Below are 22,017 nucleotides of genomic sequence, written 5' to 3' on the forward strand. Positions count from 1 at the left end.
TTTTTGTGTTCTATGTTTTCTATTTCTGTGTGTTTGGCCAGGTGTGGTTCTCAATCAGAGGCAGCTGTCTATCGTTGTCTCTGATTGAGAATCATACTTAGGTAGCCTTTTCCCACCTGTGTTTTGTGGGTAGTTGTTTTCTGTTTTTGTGTCTGCACCAGACAGAACTGTGTCGTTCAGTGTTGTTTTGTTATTCAGTGTTCAGTTCTATTAAAATATCATGAACACTTACCACGCTGCGCTTTGGTCCACTTCTTCAAACAGTGGTGACAATATCATTATGTCCAAAACGTGATGAATAAACTGATCAATTCAATCCATAGTGCAGAAGACCTGTCTTGTAGCGCGATTGACTTTTAAAGGTAATTTACAATTGAGCCAAAATATGCAGCGTCTACGTGAATGCAGTCTCCGCAAACGTGGTCACATTGCCTTTAAATGTCAATCGCGCTAAAGCCCAGATCTTCCACACTATGGATTGAATCAAACCCCAAGTGCCAGATCTCAACCCCGGTGTTCCCTCTTTATGCTACTGGCTACTTTCTCTGTCACATCACACTGTATGTGGTGGGATGAGGGACAAAACAGTCCATAATTGGGAGAGAGTATGAATTTATAATAAGAAAAAGTTGGTTTGTTTTTCCGCTGCACGTTTCCAAACGTTTTGCTACAGCGTTACCTAATGAATACGGCCCTGTGTGGAGTCTACCTGTGAAGTCTAACGTGTAGCTGGTGCTCCCCACAGTGAAGTGGAAGGTCCCCTGAGGTCTGAGGATGTACTGTCGTTCCACATCACCACTACTGACTGAGGACGAGCCCTGACCTGGACCCTGGGGTCGGGAGAAAGGGGGGGTGAGCAGAAAGAGAGAGAAATTAAATATGCAGGGAGAATTTCATTTTTATTTAATTCCAATTTAAAACTTATTATAGGACCATTTGGGAGTTTTCAGATTCACTCACCAAAGAACCGTATTCACGCCATATCAGATCGTCTTTGAAATACCACCCGATGTCTTCACTTTGAGCCTGAGGTAGGAACGTGAGTCGCCGTACACTCATGGCAGCATTTTGAGCCTCAATCTGATCAAAATCTATTTAGACCTGCCTAGAATACACAGAGCAGAAAGGCTACACACACAACCCACCTGTTTGTTCAAAAACATATGTCAGAACTTAGGTTACTGAACTATTGTTTAACATATAACAAATACATAATCAGATCCGAGGTTTGAGTCTTAATTCTCTTAAAATACTTCCTCTCCTGTTCACCTCCTTGAACCAATATTATCTATCAAGGAAAGGGGACAAGGAATGAACACTATTCAAGACTATTGGGATGCAGCCTGTATAAAAGAAATTGGCACTAAACATATGTACACTGACCCCATGTGTGATGGGTAGATGTTCATTCCTTTGGCCCCAGGCTGGCAGTAGTGGGTCTCGATCACATGGTCATTGCCAATACTAAGCCATCTCTCTCCTTCATACAGCTGCCACTCAACGTGGCTCCCCCTGGCTGTCGAAATAGGAATAGCAATTGTGTGTCATCTGTTGCAGTTGCCCCCTTTGCACTGATCTAAGGTCAGTTTCTGTAGTTCTTTCCCTTTAATTTACCTGAGGCAGACTGACTAGATGTGCTCTGCTCATAGTTCTCTTCCTCCTCCTCCTCTTCCTCCTCCTCATATTCCTTCAATAAGGATTAGACCGGTAATAAACAAGTCTGAAACTATTTCCTATAAATAATGTACATCTACAGAATGATATACCGGCAGGTCTATGAGCTCTTAATCATTGTTAAGTACTTGATTTTTTGCTATGGCCGATTTATTGCTCAAGCTGTGACATCAGCATTAGGCATTTGACAATGAAATGTTTTGTTGGTGTGTTATTGACAATAGTCTATGCAAACAATAATGCAACTGAGAAATGTTGACCTGTAATGCTCGTACATTTACCAGATAACTATTGCCAAACCCGCGTAATGACACTGTAAATAACATATATAAAACGTAATCATTATAACAAAGTTAAAAATAATCTAGTCAATGACGAGCCGATTTGCTTGCTTTTAGTACAAAACAAAACTCCCAAAATATGAAATGGGTATTAAATCATGTCTAGAAAAGTTGAAAGGCTAGTTATTTAAATATAATAGTCAAATGGTTGTATATAAATAACACTTCTTACTTTTAGTTGAAAATATAGTGGAAGTTTCATTCGTCTTTACACATCAGTCATGACTTTCTTTTGTCCTGCTTTCGCTTTCATTTCTTGGGCTTGACGGGCGCGGCTGTTTCGCATAAAACATACCGTTTCAGATTGGAGAAAGAAAAATAAAGATGAACAAAGGGTTGGTGAAACGCAGATTTAATAGAACCAAGAACAATCATGGAAACTACCAGAACACAAAATAAAATCATTGCCATTTATTCTGCTTTTAATCAAAACCTTATTACACGGAAACAGACTGTTTTTGTCTTTATTCATTGTGTACAGTAACAATACGGCAGTTTAAGCTTTCAATCACATTAAGGTACTTAGGACAAGCGTCAGCCCATTTGTAGGAACATTTTAACGCAGTGTTATTCCAACATTGTTACTACCACATTACTGTAGATTGTATTGCATTGATTTTCATAAAACATAATCAATTCATCATTGCTAAAAGTCAAACTGTTCAACTGTTCGTAACAGGATTTGTTTACTCACAGTTCTTCTGACCATTTATTGCACCCAATAAAAATATAACTAATCTAGGGGTAATGTTAGAAATGAACACAAGATAGATGACCAATGATGTGTATATACATCATTGGCTATGACCCTTGATTCAAATAAATGATTAATTTAAAATATTATGGCTTATTTAATGAGGGCTTTGAATATTCCCGTCTTTTCGAACAACACCTGAGATAAAAGGTATGACCTACATTTCAACATCATGCACACAAATGTTATCTAACTAAATGTCCCAGTTACTTGAGCATGGCAGTCTGCTACAGCATTCCTCATACATGTATACCCTACAAAGGCAAAGTGCAATATCTGCTTAAAATAATTAACAGCCAAATCTGACTTCAAAGTCTTTTTCTGTCCAGACATACAGCAATTTCTGGTACTTCATGATATATTCTGATTGACTGGGAGGTCTCGTCAGGAAACAAAATGCCTTATTATCACATATTACACCAGGCCATCACAACAGAACAAATGTTTTTTACCAAATTTGCAGATAATGCACTTTGCTTTTGCGGGGCAACAACAACAAAACACACAGAAAAAGGTAAACAGTTTGTTATTGTGCATGTTGTTTCATACACAGTGTGTACAGGAGTATATCCAACCTTTTCTGCAATAGGCATGTATTCCCGTTCGTGAGCTAATGGCAGGTTATTGCATGTAAACATATTGCATGTGATAGCAACCCAACAATTCTACTTCCCCTAAAATAAACAGGCAATGATGATGTCGGAGTGTTGCGTTGTTCATCATGCTCTTTAGACACGCCTGATGTTGCGCGTCGCCCTTGTAGACTGGTTGGTTTGCTTCATGGCTGCAAAAGACAGACATTTAGAGAATGCTTCAGACAAGGCCTAAATACATAGTCATTACATATTGTCATTCCTTTTCTAGAAAATCTAATTGATTAAGACCTACTATGAGAATGATGACCTTCAAAAGAGATCCCACTGAAGTTGTGTCTCCTCTCATGATTTACACATCATCTGCAAGGCTACACACGTCTTGAGGCCTCCTACCTGAGAAGTCCAGCTTGTAGGCCTGTCTGTTGACAGTGAGGGACATGGATCCATTTAAGTCCTTCTGGTACTGATCTTCAATGTCAGCACTCTTTTCGAAGGTGTGCCATCGCCCACTTTTCCCCCCATACTGCCACTCTGGAGATTCACTCTGGCCCGCTGGAGACATCTTCACTCTCTGGAAAGCAGACGTCACTCGACCAATTCTGTTCAATCAGAGAGACCGATTTGTTTGTCTCAAGTAAAATATCAATACATTCAAATCAGCACATTCAAATAATGAGGGTTTTATCTATGGCACAGTCGATGTCTTCTCCTAAAGGGGCAATCTGTTCGATTGTGTTTGAACTTACAGATTTCCGCTTTGAGGTGGTTGGTACTTTGGACGACGGACAACTTTCCTCTTCCTCTTGCCGCTCACCTGTCTCATTTCTGACAAACACATAATGAACAGAGAAACTAATAAGCAACACAGACATTTTTTATTCACATATTTTCACTTTCCCAGTTACGTTGAGTCTTTCTGTTTTGAGTGAGTCACAGACATGAGTGAGTCACAGACTGGCAACTGCTGGGCATCGACCACAAGGATCTACAGAGGGTAGCGCGTACGGCCCAGTACATCCTGGAGCTCTATAACAGGCGGTGTATGTATGTGTTTTTAGAAATATATATATATACTGTAGCCACATTATTGTAATTTTATTGTGTTACTATTTCCTTTTTTTCTTTAGCAAATGTTTCTTACTTTTTAACTCTGCATTGTTGGGAAAGGGCTCGTAAGTAAGTATTTCACGGTAAAGATTTTACCAGTTGTATTTGGTGCATGTGACAAATAAAATGTGATTTGATTGATTTGACATTAAAGTTTTAATGTCAATATAAGTGTTTGTCTGAGGTTTCTTTCAGTCCGACTCACGTCTGAATCGGATCTCGAAGATATCAGAGCCGATGTTGAACGTAAGAGAACCGTTACGGTTGAGTTGGAATTTCTTCTCGATCTCAGAACTCTGGATGGGGCCTGAGTTTCCCTTGGAATCCTGAGAGAAAAGACAAACACTCTTCCTGTCACTCAACAATGGTTTCTGTGACACTTTTTTTCTCTCAATAGCATTACATGTCATATGATATTATGTTTCTAAGCTGAATTAAGACTGGAGAAGAGGATTCCAGAGTTCCAGAAGAGGTTTCCATGGTTCAGTTTACTTCCTGAATTGACTGAATTGAAATGGAATTGACCTCAACCCTGGCATGTTCCTAAGTTCAGTTTCTAAAGATAACGGTACACTTGGGGTTGTTGCCTGGTGTTCTGCTGTACCTTTTCTCCATACTTGGTCCAGCCTTTGCTACTAGAGTAGAACCAGACCCACTCTGTCTGCTGACCATCCAAACGCCTCACTCTCAGATTATTCTTACCGCGGACTCTCATCGCCTTGAAATCAATACTCACTTTGCTACAGAGAGAGAATAGAAAGAGACAAGACAGAGGGAGAGACAAACAGACATAGGGAGAGGGGTGGGAGTCTCAATTACCAAAATAATTATTTCAAAGTCCTTGAAAGACTTTAGATCAGTCAACCAAACCCATATATATATATATATATTTACAGTGCCTTGCGAAAGTATTCGGCCCCCTTGAACTTTGCGACCTTTTGCCACATTTCAGGCTTCAAACATAAAGATATAAAACTGTATTCTTTTGTGAAGAATCAACAACAAGTGGGACACAATCATGAAGTGGAACGACATTTATTGGATATTTCAAACTTTTTTAACAAATCAAAAACTGAAAAATTGGGCGTGCAAAATTATTCAGCCCCCTTAAGTTAATACTTTGTAGCGCCACCTTTTGCTGTGATTACAGCTGTAAGTCGCTTGGGGTATGTCTCTATCAGTTTTGCACATCGAGAGACTGACATTTTTTCCCATTCCTCCTTGCAAAACAGCTCGAGCTCAGTGAGGTTGGATGGAGAGCATTTGTGAACAGCAGTTTTCAGTTCTTTCCACAGATTCTCGATTGGATTCAGGTCTGGACTTTGACTTGGCCATTCTAACACCTGGATATGTTTATTTTTGAACCATTCCATTGTAGATTTTGCTTTATGTTTTGGATCATTGTCTTGTTGGAAGACAAATCTCCGTCCCAGTCTCAGGTCTTTTGCAGACTCCATCAGGTTTTCTTCCAGAATGGTCCTGTATTTGGCTCCATCCATCTTCCCATCAATTTTAACCATCTTCCCTGTCCCTGCTGAAGAAAAGCAGGCCCAAACCATGATGCTGCCACCACCATGTTTGACAGTGGGGATGGTGTGTTCAGCTGTGTTGCTTTTACGCCAAACATAACGTTTTGCATTGTTGCCAAAAAGTTCAATTTTGGTTTCATCTGACCAGAGCACCTTCTTCCACGTGTTTGGTGTGTCTCCCAGGTGGCTTGTGGCAAACTTTAAACGACACTTTTTATGGATATCTTTAAGAAATGGCTTTCTTCTTGCCACTCTTCCATAAAGGCCAGATTTGTGCAATATACGACTGATTGTTGTCCTATGGACAGAGTCTCCCACCTCAGCTGTATATCTCTGCAGTTCATCCAGAGTGATCATGGGCCTCTTGGCTGCATCTCTGATCAGTCTTCTCCTTGTATGAGCTGAAAGTTTAGAGGGACGGCCAGGTCTTGGTAGATTTGCAGTGGTCTGATACTCCTTCCATTTCAATATTATCGCTTGCACAGTGCTCCTTGGGATGTTTAAAGCTTGGGAAATCTTTTTGTATCCAAATCCGGCTTTAAACTTCTTCACAACAGTATCTCGGACCTGCCTGGTGTGTTCCTTGTTCTTCATGATGCTCTCTGCGCTTTTAACGGACCTCTGAGACTATCACAGTGCAGGTGCATTTTTACGGAGACTTGATTACACACAGGTGGATTGTATTTATCATCATTAGTCATTTAGGTCAACATTGGATCATTCAGAGATCCTCACTGAACTTCTGGAGAGAGTTTGCTGCACTGAAAGTAAAGGGGCTGAATAATTTTGCACGCCCAATTTTTCAGTTTTTGATTTGTTAAAAAAGTTTGAAATATCCAATAAATGTCGTTCCACTTCATGATTGTGTCCCACTTGTTGTTGATTCTTCACAAAAAAATACAGTTTTATATGTTTATGTTTGAAGCCTGAAATGTGGCAAAAGGTCGCAAAGTTCAAGGGGGCCGAATACTTTCGCAAGGCACTGTATACACAGTGTCAAGAAAAAGTATATGAACCCTTTGGAATGACCTGGATTTCTGCATAAAATGGTCATCAAATTTGATCTGACCTTCAACTAAGACACAACAATAGATACACACAGTCTGCTTAAACTAATAACACACAAACAATTATACGTTTTCATGTTTTATTGAACACACTGTGTAAACATTCACAGTGCAGGCTGGGAAAAGTATGTGAACCCTTGGATTTAATAACTGGTTGACCATCCTTTGAAAGCAATAACCTCAACCAAACGTTTTCTGTAGTTGCAGATCAGACCTGCACAACGATCAGGAGGAATTTTGGACCATTCCTCTTTACAAAACTGTTTCAGTTGTGATGTCTGGTGTGAACCGCTCTATTGAGGTCATGCCACTGCATCTCAATGGGGTTGAGGTCAGGACTCCGACTGGGCCACTCCAGAAGGCGTATTTTCTTCTGTTGAAGACATTCTGTTGTTGATTTACTTCTGTGTTTTGGGTCGTTGTACTGTTGCATCACCCAACTTCTGTTGACCTTCAATTGGCAGACAGCCTTACATTCTCCTGCAAAAAGTATTGATAAACTTGGGAATTAATTTTTCTGTCGATAATAGCAAGATGTCCAGGCCCTGCAGCAAAGCAGCCCCATATCATGATGCTCCCGCCACCATAGTTTACAGTTGGGATGAGGTTTTGTGTGCTGTGCATTTTTCTCTCCACACATAGTGTTGTGTGTTCCTTCCAAATAACTCAACTGTAGTTTTAATCTGTCCACAGAATATTTTGGCAGTAACGCTGTGGAACATCCAGGTTGCAAACTTCAGACGTCCAGCAATGTTGTTTTTGGACAGCAGTGGCTTCTTCCGTGGTGTTCTCCCATGAACACCATTCTTGTTTAGTGTTTTATGTATCGTAGACTTATCAACAGAGATGCTAGCATGTTCCAGAGATTTCTGTAAGTCTTTAGCTGACACTCAAGGATTCTTCTTAAACTCATTGAGTATTCTGCTCTGTGCTCTTGCAGTCATCTTTGCAAGAAGGCCACTCCTAGGGAGAGTAGCAACAGTGCTGAACTTTCTCCATTTATAGACAATTTGTCTTACCGTGGACTGATGCACATCAAGGCTTTTAGAGATAATTTTATAACCCTTTCCAGCTTTATGCAAGTCAACAATTCTTAATCTTAGGTCTTCTGACATCTCTTTTGTCCGAGGTTTGCTTCTTGTGAATTGCAAACTCAAATTTTGTGAGGATTTTATATAGGGCAGGGCAACTCTTACCAGCATCTCCAATCTCGTCTCATTGATTGGACTCCAGGTTAGCTGACTCCTGACTCCAACTAGCATTTGGAGAAGTCATTAGCCTAGGGGGTTCACATACTTTTACAACCTAGACTGTGAATGTTTAAATGATGTATTCAATATAGACAAGAAAATAACAATAATTTGTGTGTTATTATTTTAAGCACACTGTGTGTGTCTATTGTTGTGACTTAGATGAAGGTCAGATCAAATTTTATGAACAATTTATGCAGAAATCCAGGTAATTCCAAAGGGTTCACATACTTTTTCTTGCCACTGTATATATACAATACCAGTCAAGTCTGGCACATCGACTCATTCAAGGGTTTTTCTTTATTTTTACTATTTTCTACATTGTAAAATAATAGTGAAGTGACATCAAAACTATGAAATAACCCATATGGAATCCTGTAGTAACAAAAAGGTGTTAAACAGATTCAAAGTAGCCACCCTTTGCCTTGATGACAGCTTTGCACACTCTTGGTATTCTTTCAACCAGCTTAGTGAGGTACGCAGTCACCTGGAATGCATTTCAATTAACAGGTGTGCCTTGTTAAAAGTACATTTTTGGAATTACTTTCCTTCTTTATGCATTTCGGCCAATCAGTTGTTTTGTGACAAGGTAGGGATGGTATACAGAGGATAGCCCTATTTGGTAAAAGAACAGCTCAAATAAGCAAAGAGAAACGACAGTCCATCATTACTTTAAGACATGAAGGTCAGTCAATCCGGAACATTTCCAGAACTTTGAAAGTTTCTTCAAGTGCAGTCACAAACACCATCAAGCACTATGATGAAACTGTCTCTCTTGAGGACCGCCATAGGAAAGGAAGACCCAGAGTTACCTCTGCTGCAATGAATAAGTTCATTAGTTACCAGCATCTGAAATTGCAGCCCAAATAAATGCTTCACAAGGTACAAGTAACAGACACATTTCAACATCAACTGTTCAGAGGTGACTGCATGAATCAGACCTTCGTGGTTGAATTGCTGTAAAGAAACCACAACTAAAGGACACCAATAAGAAGAAGATACTTGCTTGGGCCAAGAAACACGAGCAATGGACATTAGACCAGTGGAAATCTGTCCTTTGGTCTGATAAGTCCCAATTTGAGATTTTTGGTACCAACCGCCGTGTCTTTGTGAGACGTAGAGTAGGTGAAAGCACTATCTCCGCATGTGTGGTTCCCACTGTGAAGCATGGAGGAGGTAGTGTGATGGTGTGGGGGTGCTTTGCTGGTGACACTGTCTGTGATTTATTTAGAACTCAAGGCACACTTAACCAGAATGGCTACCACAGCATTCTGCAGCGATATGCCACCCCATCTGGTTAGCGCTTAGTGGGACAATCATTTGTTTTTCAACAGGGCAATGACCCAACACACCTACAGGCTGTGTAAGGGCTATTTGACCAAGACGGAGAGTGATGGAGTGCTGCATTAGATGACAATTGAGATGGTTTGGGATGAGTTGGACCACAGAGTGAAGGAAAAGCAGCCAACAAGTGCTCAGCATATGTGGGAACTCCTTTAAGACTTTTGGAAAAGCATTCCAGGTGAAGCTGGTTGAAAGAATGCTAAGAGTTTATCAAGGCAAAGGGTGGCTGCTTTGAAGAATCTCAAAAATATATATATATTTTGATTGGTTTAACACTTCTTTGGTTACTACATGAGTCCATCTGTGTTATTTCATAGTTTTGATGTCTTCACTATTATTCTACAACACAGAGAATTGTAAAAAGAATGAACAACCCTTGAATGAGTAGGTGTGTCCAAACTTTTGACTGGTACTGTATATATATTGTATATACAGACAATGTATGTAGGCCTATCTGGCTCTGAACAAAACTAACACCATCAGGTGTATGGCCCGCTAATGTCACCTTACCCGTAGGGGGTGTTGTAGATATTGATGCCCTTAATGTTGGGTTGGGAGTACTGTCCCTCCAAAATGTGATCGTTGGCTATGTCCTTCCAGCCATGTTCATCTTCCAACTGCCATTTGTATGGCCCGCTAATGTCACGCTGAGCCCCTGACAGTGGAGCACAAAATGGATACAGGTAAATTACACTCACAACACACTCATTCGTTGCATCCATACATATCTCTGTTCATGGTCACAAACACAAACATAATAACTTGATTAGGCCATTGTCCATTTTCAGTCTTGGTCAATTAACATTTCTAAACATTTCAAGATTTATGGATTGAATGGAAGCAAACTTGTCGACTCCCTCCCTTCCTCTCTGACCCTATTACAGCCTAGTACACGTCTCACCTCTAGATGAAGAACTTTCCCTGGCCCGGTCTCCTCTTCTCACTCCAGATGAAGACCTCCTTTCTCTCCCACTTCCTCCTCTCCCTGCAGATAAAGACCTCCTCCTGTCCCTCCTTCCACCTCCTCCTCTCCCTGCAGATAAAGACCTCCTCCTGTCCCTCCTCCCACCTTCTCCTCTCCCTGCAGATAAAGACCTCCTCCTGTCCCTCTTCCCACCTCCTCCTCTCCCTCCAGATAAAGACCTCCTCCTGTCCCTCCTCCCACCTCCTCCTCTACCTCCAGATAAAGACCTCCTCCTGTTCCTCCTTCCACCTCCTCCTCTCCCTCCAGATAAAGACCTCCTCCTGTCCCTCTTCCCACCTCCTCCTCTACCTCCAGATAAAGACATCCTCCTGTCCCTCCTTCCACCTCCTCCTCTCCCTCCAGATAAAGACCTCCTCCTGTCCCTCCTTCCACCTCCTCCTCTCCCTCCAGATAAAGACCTCCTCCTGTCCCTCCTTCCACCTCCTCCTCTACCTCCAGATGAAGACCTCCTTTCTCTCCCACCCCCTCCTCTACCTCCAGATGAAGACCTCCTTTCTCTTCCACCTCCTCCTCTCCCTCCAGATAAAGACCTCCTCCTGTCCCTCCTTCCACCTCCTCCTCTACCTCCAGATGAAGACCTCCTTTCTCTCCCACCTCCTCCTCTCCCTCCAGATGAAGACCTCCTCCTGTCCCTCCTTCCACCTCCTCCTCTACCTCCAGATGAAGACCTCCTTTCTCTCCCACCTCCTCCTCTCCCTCCAGATAAAGACCTCCTCCTGTCCCTCCTTCCACCTCCTCCTCTACCTCCAGATGAAGACCTCCTTTTTCTCTCACCTCCTCCTCTAACTCCAGATAAAGACTTCCTCCTGTCCTTCCTTCCACCTCCTCCTCTACCTCCAGATGAAGACCTCCTCCTTTCTCTCCTACCGCCTCCTCTTCTCCCTCCAGATAAAGACCTCCTCCTTTCCCTCCTCCCACTACCTCCATCACTGTCAGAGGAGGAGCTGAGGTGCTTGAGGCGACACTTGGCTCCATAGCGACAGTTGCCTCTCAGTGCGTATTTGCAGACGTGTAGGTAGTGGCACCTTTTCCCATCCCGGCAGTGACCACTGTTGTAGTACCTGCAAGGCTCTTCCTGATCCTGATCAAATATAATATAATCAATTAAACTGAAATAGATATGACAGCATGACTTTTGACTTTTTCCACATTTTTGTTACGTTACAGCTTTATTCTAAAATGGAATAGATTTAAAAAAAAATCCTCAGCAATCTACACACCATACCTCATAACTACAAAGCAAAAACAGGTTTGTAAAAACAGAAATACTTTATTTACATAAGTATTCAGACGCTTTGCTATGAGACTCGAAATTGAGCACAGGTGCATCCTGGTCATCCTTAATGTTTCAACAACTTGATTGGAGTCCACCTGTGGTAAATTCAATTGATTTGACATGATTTGGAAAGGCACATACCTGTCTATATAAGGTCCCACAGTTGACAGTACATGTCAGAAAAAAAACCTAGCCATGAGGTTGAAGGAATTGTCCGTAGAGCTCTGAGAAAGGATTGTGTCACGGCACAGATCTGGGGAAGGGTACCAAAAAATGTCTGCAGCATTGAAGGTCCCCAAGAACACCGTGGCCTCCATCATTCTGAAATGTAAGAAGATTGGAACCACCAAGACTCTTCCAAGAGCTAGACGCCTGGCCAAACTGAGCAATCGGAGGAGAAGGCCCTTGGTCAGGGAGGTGACCAAGAACCCGATGGTCACTCTGAGAGAGCTCTAGAGTTTCTCTGTGGAGATAGGAGGACCTTACAGAAGGACAACCATTCCTGCAGTACTCCACCAATCAGGCCTTTATAGTAGAGTGGCCAGACGGAAGCCACTCTTCAGTAAAAGGCACATGACAGGCCACTTGGAGTTTGCCAAAAGGCACCTAAAGACTCTCTGACCGTGAGAAATAAGATTCTCTGGTCTGATGAAACCAAGATTGAACCCTTTGGCCTGAATGCCAAGCATCACAGCTGGAAGAACCTGGCACCATCCCTTCGGTGAAGCATGGTAGTGGCAGCATCGTGTTGTGGGGATGTTGTTCAGCAGCAGGGAATGTGAGACGAGTCAAGATCGAGGCAAAGATGAACGGAGCAAAGAACAGAGAGATCCTTGATGAAAACCCGCTCCAGAGCACTCAGGACCTCAGACTGGGGCGAAGGTTCACCTTCCAACAGGACAACGACCCTTAGCACACAGCCAAGACAAGGCAGGAGTGGCTTCGGGACAAGTCTCTGAATGTCCTTGAGTGTCCTAGCCAGAGCCCGGACTTGAACCCGATCGAACATCTCTGGAGAGACCTGAAAATAGCTGTGCAGTGATGCTCCCCATCTAACCTGACAGAGTTTGAGAGGATCTGCAGAGAAGAATACAATTGTGCCACGCTTGTAGCGTCATACCCAAGAAGACTCATTGCTGTAATCACTGCCAAAGGTGCTGAGTAAAGAGTCTGAATACTTATGTAAATGTGATATTTCAGTTGTTGTTTTTTTTATACATTTGCAAAACTGTCTAAAAATCTGTTTTTGCTTTGTCATTATGGGGTATTGTGTGTAGGTTGATGAGGGGGAAAAAATATGTTATAAATGTTAGAATAAGGCTGTAATGTAACAAAATGTGGAAAGAAGTCAAGGGGTCTGAAAAAGGCACTATATCTGTTAACTATAAGTGTTTGGATAAAACAATTCGCTAAATTACCATATTACATAGATAGTTCACATTTTTCTTTTTAGAAGGAATTATATGGGGTTCCATTTGTAAAGTTGAACAGTTCATTTGTACAGGCTATTTTATTTTATTTTTTATATAAAATGTTTAATTTGAGCCCCAGATCGAAACTACTAAAAAAAAGGATGCTTGATATTTTTACAGACTTAGTTCTGACCTGTCGGGTTCCTGCTGCATCACTGTCTGATTCCTCTTCTGTAGCACTGCTCTCAGAGTTACTCTCAGAGCAGCTGAAGTTCTCCTGGTAGCTGTTCCCTTGACTAGGGTCTGGACAGGGAAAAAATAATAGAAATAAAATAGAATTTAATAGAATAATAGGAAATAGAAGAGAAGCTGTGATTACAGTGTGATATTGGACCAGTGTGATATCAAATTGTGTTTTGTACACTGTAAAAAAAATCCTGTAATTGTCACAGAAAATAACTGTATAATCAACAGTAACAAACTGTATAAGCTGAATACAGTAGGTTACCGTATATTACGTTGCATTGTAGGGAAAAATGTAAAGACTGGGAAATATTTTAAGTATTTTGTAACGCAAATAAATGCTACCTAAAAAACAGTGGCAGTTCAGTTACACAATAGATTTAATATGTTATTCTTCGTTAATTGGTACCTGTTTTGTTATTTTATATGCATTTATGGCAGTGTTGTTTTATATTATACAAAAAATATACAATCAGAAAGGTACAACATTCAAATAAATCATTTTCCATTGTTAAAAGCAAATCACAAAAATAGGAGCTACATGTAAAATGCAGGCCCCTTGTGGAAATGAGGAGAATAATATGAGTGAGTATTTTCAATGTGATGTACACTGAGTGTACAAAACACTAGTAACACCTGCCTTTTCCATTACATAAACTGTCCTTCGCATCGAAAGCATGTCTAAGAAGAGGTAGATATGTTCTATGTGCGCTATTTCTATGCTTCCCGTTCTTAAGTTTAGTTTTGTGTCTTTTATTTGGGGTTTTGTACACCAGCTTCAAACAGCTGAACATACTATGTTTTGGTTATGGAAAATATATATTTTATGGCGGTTTAGATGGTACAATGACTTTCTAGACTACACTTGCTTGTTTAGCCACATAAACTGAAATTAGGAGAACTATTCGAATTTTGGCAAACGGGAAAAGGCGGAGCTATTTCTGCACAGTGCATCTTTAAATCCACTTCAATCAGTGTAGATGAAAGGGAGGAGACAGGTTAAAGAAGGATTTTTGAAGCCTTGAGACGATTGAGACATGGATCGTGTATGTGTGCCATTCTGAGGGTGAATGGACAAGACAAAATATTTAAGTTCCTTTGAACGGGGTATGGTAGTAGGTGCCAGGCGCACTGGTTTGAGTGTGTCAAGAACTGCAAAGGTGCTGAGTTTTTCACGCTCAACAGTTTCAAGAATGGTCCACCACCCAATGGACATCCAGTCAACTTGACCCACTGTGGGAAGCATTGGAGTCAACATGGGCCAGTATCCCTGTGGAACGCTTTCGACACCTTGTAGAGTCCATGCCCCCATGAATTGAGGCTGTTATGAGGGCAAATAGGGATCAAACTCAATATTAGGGCGGTGTTCCTAATGCTTTGTATATTACATGATGTCGGGGGGGACTTTGTAACATAATTATGTACATCGTCATTACTAACTTACGAGCCAGTTAGCCAGGCTAACTAGCTACCTTTCCCCTGTGTCATATACTGTGTATTTGTGTCATGATTATGCCTTACTTGTAAGATGGTAGTTCCATTCTATACTGAGTTCTTGTTATACTGTACAGCCTGCTCACTATTTCATCTTAATGACCATGTATATCATGGTTAAGTTGGTTAAAGAGCGCTCTCGCTCTTTCCGCCATTAACTTGGTTTAGGTGACCGTTTTCTTAACGTGCGGTGGACACGTGTACTCTCGGGCCACATTACACTTCAGTCTATGTGTGCATATCGGATCTGTGTTATGTAGCAGTAAAGACTGCAGCTTTATCCTGCTATTGTCATTCATATTTTTCTATGCTGCATTATCATTCAGTTAAGTCAAGTTGTATCTGTGTATTGTATCTGTGTATAGCCTTACTCCTTTTAAATGTGATCATGTGTTATAATATGTCCTTTCTTTTCTACCCTTGCAGAATCACTATCAACAGTTATTACTGGGTTGGAACTTACAACTAAGAGTGGTCAGTGTGTGTTTTATTTATTTATTTTTCACCTTTATTTAACCAGGTAGGCTAGTTGAGAACAAGTTCTCATTTACAACTGCGACCTGGCCAAGATTAGTCAAAGCAGTTCGACACATACAACAACACAGAGGTAAACATGGAATAAACAAACATACAGTCATTAACACAATATAAAAAGTCTATATACAGTATGTGCAAATGAGGTAGGATAAGGGAGGTAAGGCAATAAATAGGCCATAGTGGCGAGGTAATTACAATATAGCAATTAAACACTGGAATGGTAGATGTGCAGAAGATGAATGTGCAAGTAGAGATACTGGGGTGCAAAGGAGCAAGATAAATAAATAAATACAGTATGGGGATGAAGTAGTTAGATGGGCTATTTACAGATGGGCTATGTACAGGTGCAGTGATATGTGAGCTGCTCTGACAGCTGGTGCTTAAAGCTAGTGAGGGAGATGGATCGGTTGAAAAGCATGCATTTAGTTTTACTTTAAGAGCAGTTGGAAGGATAGGTGTATGGCATTGAAGCTCGTCTGGAGGTTAGTTAACACACTGTCCAAAGAAGAGCCAGAAGTATACAGAATGGTGTCGTCTGCGTAGAGGTGGATCAGAGAATCACCAGCAGCAAGAGCGACATCATTGATGTATACAGAGAAGAGTCGGCCCGAGAATTGAACCCTGTGGCACCCCATAGAGACTGCCAGAGGTCCGGACAACAAGCCCTCTGATTTTACACACTGAACTCTGTCTGAGAAGTAGTTGGTGAACCAGGCGAGGCAATCATTTGAGAAACCAAGGCTGTTGAGTCTGCCAATAAGAATGTGGTGATTGACAGAGTCGAAAGCCTTGGCCAGGTCGATGAATACGGCTGCACAGTAATGTCTCTTATTGATGGCGGTTATGATATTGTTTAGGACCTTGAGCGTGGCTGAGGTGCACCCATGACCAGCTCTGAAACCAGATTGCATAGCAGAGAAGATATGGTTGGATTCGAAATGGTCGGTAATCTGTTTGTTAACTTGGCTTTCGAAGACCTTAGAAAGGCAGGGTAGGATAGATATAGGTCTGTAGAAGTTTGGGTCTAGAGTGTCTCCCCCTTTGAAGAGGGGGATGACCACGGCAGCTTTCCAATCTTTGGGAATCTCAGATGACACGAAAGAGGGGTTGAACAGGCTAGTAATAGGGGTTGCAACAATTTCGGCAGATCATTTTAGAAAGAGAGAGTCCAGATTGTCTAGCCTGGCTGATTTGTAGGGGTCCTGATTTTTCAGCTCTTTCAGAACATCAGCTATCTGGATTTGGGTGAAGGAGAAATGGGGAGGTTTGGGCGAGTGGGGATTGCAGGGCTGTTGACCGGGGTAGGGGTAGCCAGGTGGAAAGCAAGGCCAGCCGTGGAAAAATGCTTATTGAAATTCTCAATTATAGTGGATTTATCGGTGGAGACAGTGTTTCCTCAGCCTCAGTGCAGTGGGCAGCTTGGAGGAGGTTCTCTTATTCTCCATGGACTTTACAGTGTCCCAGAACCTTTTCGGTTTTATCTCTTTGCTCTTTTTTTCCTTATTAGGATGTCGGTGGGCGGAACTGGGAGGGTCGTCAGAGACATGGGACACCTGGGCCCGGGTGTGTCCCGGGATAAATACACATCTTTCTCCATTCATTGACGAGACTCTCTCTCTGCAGACACACTTATAGATTTTGGCTGTGGCATTTTTGTGGCCCGTTTGTTTGCTTTGGCACCTTTCAACACCCTTCATTATCACATTTATGCACGCAAACACTCACTACACTACTGATTACTGACTACACACACCATTGTTAATTATATTTTATTATTCCTTATCTCCACGTTGTCTCCCTTTTTGTTACGAACTTCGAGTCGGTTCGTGACAACAGCATATGACAGACAGTTTGTGGTCGGAGCACGTCGCTGGAGCCGCTGACCCCAATATGGTGTAATTGCAGATGCAATTCAGGTTTTTTTTTGATGTCGTCATTCCTTGATATCAGGTAATGCCCATTGGTGTTACCTACCCCGCCCCCTCTTGTTTTTACACTGCTGCTACTCGCTGTTCATTATCTATGCATAGTAACTTTACCACTTCCTACATGTACAAATTACCTTGACTAACCTGTACTCCCGCGCATGACATAGTCTCGTTATTGTTATGTAATTTTATTGTGTAACTTATTTAAGTAAATATTTTCTTAACTCCATTTCTTGAACTGCATTGTTGGTTAAGGGCTTGGTAGTACGCATTTCACGGTAAGGTCTACTACACCTATTGTATTTGGCGCATGTGACAAATTTGTTTCTTGACACAGATGATTTGTTTACAAAGCAGGTTAGGATAATTAATGTGGCAGGTTAGATGAATGAGGTTAAGATTAGGAAAATAGTTTGGTTTAGGATTAGCTACAATGCAACAGTTGTCAACATCTGTCCCCGATGTAAAAGAAAAGGCCACAGACCAATGGCGAGCATCAATAGGTGTAACTTGACATCAGAAAACGCCCCTAATAGCGATCTGCAATTACTCCTGCTGTAGAACTCATTGAGGCCAGCAATAGCAGGTCAAACAAACGACTCACTCAGAAAACATATCATGACTCTCGACTCAGTAGAGTGGTTCAAAAATAATGAATCATTCGCAAACTAAACATCACTACACTAGACTATTTATCTTTTAATGCAGTCATCTCAGTTTTCATGTGAAGCATATTTGTATCCTTCGCTTGTTTGTAACAATTGCAGACATTGGCAACTCTGCATTTGTATTCAACTTAGTTCTGAAGTCATAGGCAGAAGTATCTTGATTCTATGTTTAGCAGAGATCTGTGTGAAGTGATACGGTAGGGAAAACACCTCTAACAACGCACTAAGCTGTGTTACGAGTGGTCTGAGGCATTTGGTAAGTAACAAGAGTTTTCAAGTGCAACTTCAGTAAAAATGGCTTTGGGAAACAGCTCGAAGATTTAAACGATGCTCCCACGAAGGTTCTAACCGGGCCCTGGCCTGTGTGGTACAGTCTTTCATGTGTAGTAGTTTGTTGCATTACATTGCTCAGTTTATCCTTTGTCAACTTTGAATTCCATCTAAGCCACAGATTATTATGTCCTCCAATTTGTACATGACCTTTTATAGCACTTTGAGAGCAAGCAGCCCAAGTCTCCAATGGTCCGTAACTCTGTTTTTAAAGCTGTGATTCACAGTCACACGCTGACCACAATTTGAATGCTGCAGCTGAGACTAAATGATGTTTAGGGACACACACTGAGACCCAAAGTATGACTGGACATGGGATTCATGAGGGAGACACATTTGTAATATTGGTTTGGTCTTAGATGTCATAGACTATAGTGTCCTTATAAATATTTTAAAAGCATTTGATATGGATGAGCATAGTTTTGTTTGAAACTTTCTCTGGTTTTGATAATTACTTTAAACGATATATTTTGCAACCCTACTTACAGGCCTGTTGTGGCCTGTACACCATGAGTTTCAGTCCTGTAAACCATGAGTTTCAGGCCACGGTTTAAGGCCTTATGTTAAGGTATACTGTATGTCATAGCTCAATTATAATGATCTTCGCCTAGGAACTCACTTGGTGAAGGCCACAGGACTGAAAATGAACAAATTCAACAACTACGTCTCTCATTAACAAATACAGTCATGGGAGGTAACTCTACAATTCAAAGGCAAGGCACACTGGAGGCTTACATTTAAGTATACCTTACTCAAAAGAAACTGCATTTGTTTTACTCATATGAAGATAGTACTGCTCACTTCAGCTATTTAGGTTTCTTAACTTCCTTTTTCCCCCCTCAATGTTTGAGAAGCCAGAACTTATCCGGTTTTACAGTGTGTAATGCTCCTGCTTATTATGGGGTTTAGACTGAATGCAGTGTTAAATGTGTTTCCCACAATTGATAACAGCAATATGGACCTGGTTAAATTGACAAGAAGGATTTTGATTTACACTATACATACAAAAGCATGTGGACAACCCTTCAAATTAGTGGATTCGGCTATTTCAGCCACACCCATTGCTGACAGGTGTATGGCATCAAGCACACTGCCATGCAATCTCCATAGACAAGCATTGTTAGTAGAATGGCCTTAATGAAGACCTGTGACTTTCAACGTGGCACCGTCATAGAATGCTACCTTTCCAACAAGTCAGTTCGTCAAATGTCTTCCCTGCTAGAGCTGCCCCGGTCAACTGTAAGTGCTGCTATTGTGAAGTGGAAACATCTAGGAGCAACAACAGAACGGGACCGCCGAGTGCTGAAGTATGTAAAAATTGTCTGTCCTAGAACTGTTCATCAGGAGCTTCATTAAATGGATTTCCATGGCCAAGCAGCCGCACACAAGCCTAAGATCACCATGCGCAATGACAGTGGTGTAAAGCTCGCCGCCATTGGACTGTGGAGCAGTGGAAATGCATTTTCTCTGGAGTGATGAATCACGCTTCACCATCTGGTAGTCCAACTGGGTTTGGTGGATGCCAGGAGAACGCTACCTACCCCAATGCATACTGCCAACTGTAAAGTTTGGTAGAGGAGGAGGAGGAATAATGGTCTGGGGCTGTTTTTCGTGGTTAGGGTTAGACACCTTTGTTCCAGTGAAGGAAAATCTTAACACTACAGCATACAATGACATTCTTGACAATTCTGTGCATCCAACTTTGTGGCAATGGGGAAGACCCTTTCCTGTTTCAGCATGATAATGCCCCCATACACAGAGTGAGGTCCACACACAAATGGTTTGTTGAGATCGGTGTGGAAGAAGAAAGCCCTGACCTCAATCCCATCAAACACCTTTGGGATGAATTGGAACGCCGACTGCATGCCAGGCCTAATCACCCAACATCAGTTGCCCGACCTTACTAATGCTTTTGTGGCTGAATTGAAGCAAGTCCCTGCAGCAATGTTTCAACATCTAGTGGAAAGCCTTCCCAAAAGAGTGTTATAGCAGCAAAGGGGGGACCAACTCCATATTAATGCCCATGATTTGGAATGGGATGTACGACGAGCAGATGTCCACATACTTTTGGTCATGTAGTGAAGCTGCGTATAGGCATGGCTTCCTTGTTTTCAGTCTACCAGTTTGTCTATCCTGAGCATTATAGGACATTGTTATGAATTACAGAAATGAAAGTGAAAGCATGTTATAATTTCCTAGAAACAAAATCCTACTATCATAGTAACTTTACCATAACGACTATACCTGAGAACAAAGTAAACATAGAAATGTGAATTTTATATAAAACACCTACATTAACTTTAACGTGTTGTCAAGTTGGCAAGGACCGATTGAATCAAAGCCGTCTGTCCGACACGAAACAACAACAATTCACGCGTCATATCGCTTGACATGAAACATAAATATTACAAGGGAAGGGGATTTAATAAAATAAAACATTGTAAGGAAATAATCTAATCAGTTCATATGTAATGCGTCTTACCATTTATGCTGCTGGACGCCATGGGAGAATAGTAATAGCTTTCGTTTTCCATTGAATAGCCCGCAAACTAGTAAAGCTTGCTCAATCATTTTACATTAGGGACAGATCGAAATTTACGGAGCAGGGGTTGTCAAACTTTTTTATTTTGCTTTGGGGAGGGTTGTGTGTGTTTTAAAAAAAATTGGGCACAGGCGGTGGTAGTGTGTTTATTTTCCTATGTTTACATTGACTCTACTGCATTTTTTTACGATATAATTCTTCCATCCTATTCAAATGTCCCCATCTGCTTGCATGCGCCTCCCCTATAATCAAGGTGTTTTAGTACTTCCCTTATTTCCTTGCACTAAGTTGAATTATTAACTTTGTTGTTTGAATGCTGATTGGCTGACATATCAGACCGTATACCATGGTTATGAGAAAACATTTGTTTTCCCTGCACTAATTAGGTTGGTAACCAGTTTATAATCACAATAAGGCACCTTGGGGGTTTGTGGTATATGGCCAATATACCACAGACAAGGGCTGTGTCCAGGCACTCCGATTGCGTCGTGCCTTAGGACAGCCCTTAGCCGTGATATATTGGCCATATACCACACCTCCTCGTGCATTACTGCTTAATTATGAACTGGGTGGTTCGAGCCCTGAATGCTGATTGGCTGAAAGCTATGGTACATCAGACAATGTACCACTGGTACAGTATGACAACACATTACTTTTTACTCTTCTAATGATGTTAGTAACCAGTTTATAATAGCAATAAGGCACCTTGGGGGTTTGTGGTATATGGCCAATATACCACGGCTAAGAGCTGTATCCAGGCACTCCGTGTTACATTGTGCATAAGAACAGCCCTTAGCCATTGGCCATATACTATATACTGTGTCATTTGAACAACGGCTCAAAAGCCCTGTGATTTTGAATGTTTCATTCCATTAAGATCAGTTGTGAGTCTACTCTCGACAGTTTTATAAGGTGTAGAAAGGCACAGTAGCAGGCCAGA

The 22,017-nt window shown here is 41.5% G+C and overlaps 1 protein-coding gene and 1 long non-coding RNA gene across 5 annotated transcripts; both read right to left on the minus strand.

The window, feature by feature from the left end:
* Positions 1 to 1,115: 1,115 nt before the first annotated feature.
* Positions 1,116 to 1,653, minus strand: LOC139393268 (uncharacterized). The gene is made up of 3 exons (XR_011629762.1): positions 1,615 to 1,653; positions 1,384 to 1,516; positions 1,116 to 1,145 (listed from the first exon to the last, which is right to left on the minus strand). It is a non-coding gene; the product is annotated as an uncharacterized lncRNA (long non-coding RNA).
* Positions 1,654 to 2,351: 698 nt separating this feature from the next.
* On the minus strand, positions 2,352 to 21,149 carry LOC139393104 (protein mono-ADP-ribosyltransferase PARP12). 4 transcript variants are annotated; one of them, XM_071141455.1, is made up of 10 exons: positions 21,018 to 21,099; positions 13,529 to 13,638; positions 11,448 to 11,728; positions 10,828 to 10,853; positions 10,173 to 10,317; positions 5,077 to 5,212; positions 4,678 to 4,798; positions 4,112 to 4,190; positions 3,759 to 3,964; positions 2,352 to 3,553 (listed from the first exon to the last, which is right to left on the minus strand). In XM_071141455.1, the coding sequence occupies exons 1-10, from the start codon at positions 21,067 to 21,069 to the stop codon at positions 3,498 to 3,500; spliced, it is 1,212 nt and encodes a 403-aa protein (XP_070997556.1). In that variant the 5' UTR covers positions 21,070 to 21,099; the 3' UTR covers positions 2,352 to 3,497. The 4 variants fall into 4 exon arrangements, with proteins under 4 accessions (XP_070997556.1, XP_070997557.1, XP_070997559.1 ...); XM_071141456.1 differs by lacking the exon at positions 10,828 to 10,853 and having other exon boundaries at positions 11,422 to 11,728; positions 21,018 to 21,149; XM_071141458.1 differs by lacking the exon at positions 10,828 to 10,853 and having other exon boundaries at positions 11,569 to 11,728.
* Between the last annotated feature and the right edge of the window lie 868 nt (positions 21,150 to 22,017).

Source organism: Oncorhynchus clarkii, chromosome 33, assembly GCF_045791955.1.
Source record: "Oncorhynchus clarkii lewisi isolate Uvic-CL-2024 chromosome 33, UVic_Ocla_1.0, whole genome shotgun sequence".
NCBI lineage: Eukaryota > Metazoa > Chordata > Actinopteri > Salmoniformes > Salmonidae > Oncorhynchus > Oncorhynchus clarkii.

Excerpts from the sequence above, each read along its gene's own strand:
- LOC139393104 (XM_071141456.1), bottom strand. The coding sequence starts at position 21,069 with ATGGAAAACGAAAGCTATTACTATTCTCCCATGGCGTCCAGCAGCATA. Across the intron at positions 5,213-10,172 it reads ATCTACAACACCCCCTACGG|CAAAGTGAGTATTGATTTCA; the intron begins GTAAGGTGACAT and ends CTCTCTCTGTAG. Across the intron at positions 4,799-5,076 it reads GGACCAAGTATGGAGAAAAG|GATTCCAAGGGAAACTCAGG; the intron begins GTACAGCAGAAC and ends CTTTTCTCTCAG.